Raw genomic sequence first — 8399 nt, 5'->3', positions numbered from 1 at the left:
ACAAAGGAGCAGTCTACGAGAATGAACTGTACAAAGTGAGAGGGAAAGTCTGTTTACCCAAGTACATGTACCCAGCAGTGGTGCAATGGGCCCACGGAAGTGGACACCTGTCAAAGAACTTGATGAATTCACTCATCAGCAAGTACTACTGGGCCCCTGGAATAACTACAGCGACCAAGAACTACTGCAATTCATGCACAATATGCGCCAAATGCAACCCAGGGAGGATGGGGAGAGCACCAAAAAAACACCTGGCCAAACCTCTGTACCCATTTCAAAGAATACAAATAGACCATATCCAGATGCCAAAAAGTGGCCGAAATGATTAAGAAACTCCTGTCTGAGGTAGTGTGCAGATACGGGGTTCCAAAGAAATATGGGCAGCCCTGGGGACCACCTTAGCCTACCATATACCATACCATCCTCAGAGTAGTGGAAATATTGTTTGGTTCATCCCCAGACTTGGTTGTTATTTTCCACAACAGTTACAGTTGCAATCTGATGTGTTAACAAATTATGTGACTGCATTATCACGTGAATTAACCCGTGTCCATGCACAAGTGTTTTCTTCCATTCCAGATCCTGAGTCAGATACCGGGACTCACAGCTTGCTACCTGGAGATTGGGTGTTAGTAAAGAAATTTGTGAGAAGACATTCCCTTGAACCCAGATATGATGGTCCCTTCCAGGTCCTGCTAACCACGGCCACATCTGTCAAGTTGGCCGGGAAGAACCGTCTACGCCTTTCCATTCCAGATCCTGAGTCAGATACCGGGACTCACAGCTTGCTACCTGGAGATTGGGTGTTAGTAAAGAAATTTGTGAGAAGACATTCCCTTGAACCCAGATATGATGGTCCCTTCCAGGTCCTGCTAACCACGGCCACATCTGTCAAGTTGGCCGGGAAGAACCGTCTACGCCATGATGTCCATGATATATATACTTCTTCTGATGGGGTTGGTGGGAGCTCAACAAGTAGCCATCACACGAAATGACAAGTCACAGACCACGTTCTGGTACAACTCATCCACCACACATGTAGCCACATTACCCACATGTATACATAGATGCCATAGGAGTCCCAAGGGGGGTCCCAGACGAGTTCAAGGCTCGAGACCGGGTAAAAGCAGGTTTTGAGTCCTTGATTCCCATAATTACTGTCAACAAGAGCGTAGATTGAATAAATTACATATATTACAACCAGCAGCAGTTCATGAATTATACCACAGGTGCCCTGCAGGGAATTGCTGACCCCTCTCTTACATGACATTCCGAAACAGGATGGCCGTAGACATGATTCTTGCGGAGAGGGGGGGGTATGCAAAATGATTAAAGACACGGGAACCTGCTGCACGTACATCCCAGACCATACCGGCCCAAATGGTAAAGTTACCCTAGCCATTAAGAAGCTAGCAGACCTGTCAGTGGAACTAAAGAAGAATTCAGGTATCACAGACCTATGGGACCAATATTTTAATTGGATGACAGGATGGCAGAAAGCATTAGCCCAAGTAGGTGTGGTGATTCTCATTGTTCTGATCTTTATCAGCCTAGTAGTCTGCTGTGTGATCCCCTATGCCAAGAAGTTAATGGCCAAAGCGATGGATGAGAGTACCTTGACCCCAACCATGATACAGGTAGAAGAGGACACCTACCTGAGTGATGACGAGAAACCATATTCCCCGTTACGATCCTTGTCCCCCAAATATAATGTTATAACACCTTAGGTTAGTGAGAGTAGGGACAAAGAACACCTTACAGTGCATACCCACATGTCGGGACCAGAGGTGGATTAGCCCCTCGGACGGCCCCTATGCATGTTAAAAGAGTTCCAGGGTGTGTGCCAGGTGATAGGCTAAGGGACAGGAAAATGTATCCACATAGAAATAGCCATTTTAGGGGGGACTGTTAAGGAAAATGGATCATATCAAGAAAATGTCCCTTTCTATGTTTTGAATTGTTTTGAATTAGTTTCATTTGCTTCCTAGCTTTGTGACTTTCCTTACTCAGCTTTTAGCGTTGCTATGCGTAACCAAGAGATATAACCTGTATTCGGGAGCGCGCCGAAGACACATGAAAGGAATGCCGAGGGAGGACGCTACAGGCAGAAGATATCTTTGACTAACCAATTAGCGAGAGACACAAGACTTTAACTAACAGCTCATCTAGTTTGCCCAATAGTACAAGACATTTAGAGATAACAGAGGTGGGCATATGTGTGACGAACACTCTCCTGTTATCTGTGTATAAAGGAGAGAGACCGCCCTTAATAAAATTAGAGCTTTCATAGACCGTTAACTCTGAGTTTGTGATTTCTCCGGTGCACCGAACACAACATAATTAGGAACAGCAGCAGACATCTTGTGTGAACCCAGTTGTGGTTCAGATCCATTTCAATGTGTGCACACCTTCACTTGAATATGGTTTCTTAAAAATAGAGTGATGGTGGGGAGCGGCATGGGAACTGGAAATGGAGACAAAGATGAAGAGGAATGGCTGGTAGGAACTACTGATAAGGCAGACAATGGTGGCTAATCATTGAAGGAAGGGAAGCCGATGGGGATCAGGGAATGGAGACAAAGATGGAGAGGAGTGAAGAGCAGAAATTAATGATAAAAGGGACAATGGGAGTTACTTGTTGGCTGGTTAGCAGGATGGAAACTGATGGGGTAATGGCAAAATGTTGTACCCATATCATTCTCTGTACTTTGTAGAGTCTCAAATGGGACTTTGTTCTTGTACACATCTTTTCTATGTAAATTATATAGGTGTAGTCAATGGACTACTAAGATGGCTTTGGGTGAAATGCAATAAAGGGGCTTCAGGTAGACATAAGTGTTGATAAAGATAAAATAGTTGTTTAAAGCTCATGAGAATAAAAAATTTATTCTAAATACTTTTATTGATGTTTTCATACCTTCCATGCTGGTCTATTCCTGAATAATACAACATGAAAGGTATTTCCTTCCCTGTTCAGTTTATGGCATAGATATTGTTGTAACAAGATATTTAAAAACTTGCAGGGTAAGTAATGGTTAGGACAGCTTTATCATCTGTTATGCAATATGCCTGTAACTGAACCAAACTCCGATACACTCTGCCTGTCCTTGGTGCTCATGTGATAGTTGGAATGATACCAAGCTTCACCGCACGAATAAATAGAGCAGTTTGTGGCTTGGAGATGGTACAGAAAGATTATTGTCAGAATGGCGGTGAATGTTGCAGCAACACTTCTCCTTGCTTCTGGGGTCATTCTCCTGATTTACCTCATTAAATGGTGGATGAATGTAAAGAAGAAAGACTTACCACCAGGGCCCACCCCTCTGCCACTTCTGGGGAATATCATGCAGATTAGTATCACTGAATTGCCACAGTCTCTGGTCAAGGTGAGCATAATTAAGCTGAATATTCTAAAACAATGTTTTGTATTAGAAGGAATCTGTCATAATGTCAGGAAAAGATACAAACTAGTCTGAAATCTTTTCAGGCTTGTTATTCACATGTATATCAAAATGATGGTGAAAACTCTAAGAATAAGCAAAACGTACGTCCATAGTTTAAGCAGGCCTCAAAAATGATGAGCTAGGCTGCTTCTCCAGGTTCCCGTGAAATCCCTTATCTGCACACCCCCTCAATGGCCACTGAGGACCCCTAACTTATAAAATCAAGTGGCCAATAGGGAGACGCAGAAAAGAAAGCAATGGGGAAGGGGTGTGAGATGATACAACCCTGGTCTCAATTACCTGTGTATAATACACTTCCCTCGGTTTGGGGGTAAATTGGGTAACTGGAAATAAATTCATGAAGTATGATTGTGGCTGCTCTACAGTCCAAAAACAGTCTGCAATATAAGATTTATACTGCATGTTGCATACACATTAGGGGGATTTATTGGCCTCTTAATATACACACAATTTTAACTTATATTTAAAAACAATCTCTTTTTTTAATAATTCTATAAAACAAGATAAAGGGCTAATCACCTGATTTATAAGATATCTCATTAAAGTGTTTTCCTCAGCTCCCAATACATTAAATTAACCAGCAATGCATATTAGAAGTCACACATATCTAGATACATATTCCAACAATTTCAAAATAATTATGTATTGTGAATCCATATATATATGTTTGGCGGTATTCCAGTCAACAGTTCATTCATTTACTTGACCAATGTCCACTTCTTCAGAGGAATATTAAAGTGTTTGCAAAGGCACTTTTTAAAGTTGTGGATGTAATGTGGAAGAGAAAGACCCTCTATCAAGTTTCTATTATTGTCTTTGTCCCCTTCTCTATTTGTCCAGGTGACCATTGTCACTGAAAGAAATTGAGTGGAAATCTAAAAATGTTTGAGCTCACCAGCACAAAAGGTAGAGAAAAATCCTTCAATGGAGGAAACTCAATATGAGAATTCCCTTTTCTTTAGAGAGATTTCCTCTAATTTTAGGTTAAGTTTCCAGGACAGGGAAGTGGATCTCCCCAGTGGGATGCACACAGTGAAACATACTGTAACTTGATACAGGATTTAACCTTTCCTTACGCAGCCAGTAGAAATCACAAAATGGGATTCACAGGTGAAAAGGACTGAGATCCTGGCACATTAGTGATGTGAGTGTAGGCAGGTAGATGTCTCGCCATGCCTTGCTCTTAGTGAAATATCATCTTGCCAATCAAGACATTTATTAGATCTAAGAACATTAGGTCATATCCGTAGAGTCTCAGCTCTTCTTGAACCTGTACAACTCTTTTTAAAAACACAAATCTCTATCAACAGCTAAGTGAAAAGTACGGACCTGTGTATACAGTCTACCTGGCCAACAATCGATCGGTCGTGTTGATTGGCTATGATGCTGTGAAGGAGGCTCTGATTGATCGCAGTGATGTGTTCAGTGAAAGAGGGGAAGCCGGTGTAATAGAATTATTCTTTAAGAATTTTGGTAAGATACTAAAAACAAAATAATAATTCTCAATTATTTGTATATGTTTTCATTAGATACTAACTTGCTTTTTGTGTCTTGTAGATACACTTGTACCCTATAAACCAGCTACAATTATTTAGACGGATTTAAACTAGTACCTTAAAACTAATAACTTTAATTACTAAAACTGTAATCATTGTAATGCCAAGGTCTTATTAAAGGCACACCCAAGTCAAACTTAAACATTTTAACATGGAAGCATTCATGGGAAACCAAATCTTCCTTCTTTTTTTTTTTTTACCTTTGCCAGCAACTTAATCATGATGCTGAACCAAGTTTGCACTCATTCCACCTGGTCGAATAGATTATTTATGTGTAGTAACACACTTACAGGAGAAGGAACACACTTACAGTTGTTGTGGGAGAAAGGGAGGTCATATGCACAGACACCAAGACGCTACACATGCTGGTAAGCCATTAAAGAAGTAACTAGCCAAGTGAGCATGTGTGAGTCAGTGTGAATCCAACTTACCCAAAGTCTGATTATTATTGTTGGCATTGGCTGTATTGTACTTCCCTAACTAATAAATGCTTTAATAAATCACTCAATTGTATGGCTCTATGCAATAGGCGCTCCTTAATACGCAAGCAGTATTTATCCATCTGATAGATGGCATCCTCATCAGTATCAGGAGTTGAGCAGCCCACGACCCAAAAATGGGTCTCATATACCACCCTCCCCATGATGGTGTACCTCATACAAGGTATACGATTTAGAAGCAATCTAGTCCTACCATCATTTGTCCAGTGCTACCACCACAACCTACTAAGTGAGATAGATTGGCTGGATTACTTAGAGATTTTTTAACAAGTTTAAAGAAGTCAAAACTTTCACTGATATAGGTATTCGTCTTGTTCATGTATGGTGAGCCTATGGCATCTGGATCAATCTATACAGAAAGTAGAAAGTAAAGGTAGAAAACCTCTAACACATTAAATACACATGGGAGCATGTGCCCAAAAAAGAGCAGTTATCATCTGCTTCCTGAAGGGTGTTTTTTATGGGTGTCTTTAGAATCACTGATCATTCCATTAACTGTACAGGCTCCATGATGCATAGACAAGCTAACGTTCCAATGAGGCGCACAGTATTTTATTTCTAACATTTATATAGCATAGACATATTACTCAGCACTTTACAAAGTACATAGAACCATTCACATATGGCCCGGTTTTCAAAGGAACTCACAGTCTAATGTGTCTTTTTCACCTTTGAACAGAACACAACAGTTACTTGCGATTATCCTCATAAACAGTGTCACTCACAGGGTAGCTCTGGTAACACAGGTTACCAGAGCCAAATAAAAGGGATCCATGGCAAAATGACAGAGGGTCACCCCACTGGAACTAGAGTACTCTGGGGACTTCTGGGGAAGTTGCATGCTATAAGGCTCCAGGTGTCTGACATGGAGGCCTCTCCCCTGGCTGTAGATTAGTTGCTCAGCTACCTCAGACTCATTAGGTGTGACTTCCCTGAGCTGATAATTGAGGGAACCTGATGAATTTATACTCAATGGGCATGTACAGGAACCCCTGGGAGATGTGGGAAATTGATTTAAAGGGGCCTGAAAGTGCATCTGAGCATAGTGAGTAAATGGAAACTTCACTAGGGAGCCAATTAACCCAAAACACTACATTTTGGAACTTGGATCAAAGAGAGGATCCAACCACAGGAGGTGCATTTTCTTGCTGTGTTTGTCAGTATGAATTCAGAACAGAGAATATGTTCACTTTACTGGGAGCTCTGCAATTAAATTATCCCACAGCAAACCCAAGCAAAGACAGGAAGAACACACAAGCTCCATGCTGATCATGTTCCTTGTGGGATTCATGATGAGGACAAGTATTTATTACACTACTTAATGAAATACAGAGGGAGTTATTGTTTAAAATGTTGAATGTTTAGTAGTCTTCAAGAGCAATATGTATAAACCCTTTCAACGTTTTTAGGGGTCATCATGAGCAATGGAGAAAGATGGAAGACAATGCGTCGCTTTTCCCTGATGACACTGAGAAATTTTGGGATGGGGAAGAGGAGCGTGGAGGAGAGAATCCAGGAGGAAGCTCGGTGTCTCCGACACAGATTTATGAAGAGCAAAGGCAGGTGCAGATAATGCGGAATTAGTACAAGAGTGACCCTAAACACACTTTTACATAGGAGTATCCAGTCTTTTGATCAAAACTATTCATTTTCTTTAGGGCGGCAGTGAATATATCAGCTTTTTCTGGAAAACAAAATCAAACATTATGGAAAGCCAAAGTAGTTAACAATGTATATTACGAAAGCATTTCAAAAATGAATCTCTTCTGTGCTAAAGTTCAGCTTTAAAGCTGAGCTCCAGCCTCAACGTTCAAATTGCACAATCGTACAGGCTCCTCTCCTTACTAAAATTGCTCACTCTGATTTCAATGCACACTAAGAGCTTCCCCACAATGTGCATTAGAAGCTGCAACAAACTAGATAGTGCTCACCTAATTTCCTGGCTGGAAGACATCCTGAATAATCAATCATTTTACTTCCCAAATTTATTGTTCTTTGCCCGCCACTTTTGTTCATTGGACATCAGTTATTTCAATCATGGATGCTTCGAGTCACATGTGTATGAAGTCTGCATACAAATTCAGCCTGGCTAGAAATGCTCACTCCTCCAAATTCATAAAAAATGGGCAACTTAGAAAAAGGATTTACCATGCAGCCTCTGAAGAGGGGGCAGGTCAGTAAAAAAAACAATGTACACACACTCAAAAAAAGCATAGAAGATGCAGCAACAATAAAGTCTCTCACAGCATGGTGTAATGTGGGCAATCAGTGCTGACATGATTTAAAATGCTAACCTCTACGCAGTTCTTGATTCCCAACAATATTAAAGATGTGTCCACATGCTAATACTCTATATGATGATAGATTGCCCTATGTAGTACAAATTACTTTCCAACGGGAATCCCCTTTAGGCACACTGGAGCTGAAAGCAGAATTATGGTAAGGTCAATAATGTGGTAGGGTTCAGGTTGAGTGTCCTAAGTATCGATTGAACAGGATAGGGCATCTACTTTAGTGTTCTTTGTCCCAGGGCAGAAGGTGACAATGGAAAAAAATAAGGTGCAATAAACTCTTCGAGGATTAAATCTCTGGGCAGATTAGAAATACAAGATGTTCTTGTGATCAGTGTACATGGGGATAGGAAAGAGTGCTCACTGAAAAAGGAAATGTCTTTGCTCAAGGCACATTTTACAGCGAGCAGCAAATGATCCCCTATGGAGTAATTCCCTGTGGGAGAGAACTTTTTGGAAAATAAACCACTGTAACATACCCGAGTTGCTCCACTGAGAAAAACCGGGGGGGAGCCTGCATCCAGAAGAATGGTTTTGTCAGTGAATAATAGGGCATAAGAAAATCAGAGCACGGGGGGGGGGGGGGGG

At 41.1% G+C, this 8399-nt stretch overlaps 1 protein-coding gene across 2 annotated transcripts in view; it reads left to right on the top strand.

Annotated features, from left to right (window-relative positions):
• Positions 1-3193: 3193 nt before the first annotated feature.
• The window catches only part of LOC108795841 (cytochrome P450 2H2-like), a 16546-nt gene continuing 11340 nt past the window's right edge, over positions 3194-8399 (top strand). The window contains exons 1-3 of one of the 2 annotated variants that reach the window (XM_018567160.1): positions 3194-3386; positions 4775-4937; positions 6930-7049. In XM_018567160.1, the coding sequence (XP_018422662.1) occupies positions 3207-3386; positions 4775-4937; positions 6930-7049 (463 nt within the window). In that variant the 5' untranslated portion in view covers positions 3194-3206. Of the gene's footprint in view, positions 3387-4774; positions 4938-6929; positions 7080-8399 lie in introns of both variants that reach the window. The other variant, XM_018567159.1, reaches the window with a different exon arrangement.

This window comes from Nanorana parkeri, unplaced genomic scaffold (genome assembly GCF_000935625.1).
Source record: "Nanorana parkeri isolate BGI_ZX_2015 unplaced genomic scaffold, ASM93562v1 scaffold1015, whole genome shotgun sequence".
In the NCBI taxonomy this organism is placed as follows: Eukaryota; Metazoa; Chordata; class Amphibia; order Anura; family Dicroglossidae; genus Nanorana; species Nanorana parkeri.
This window is presented reverse-complemented; position numbering and strand designations above follow the sequence as displayed.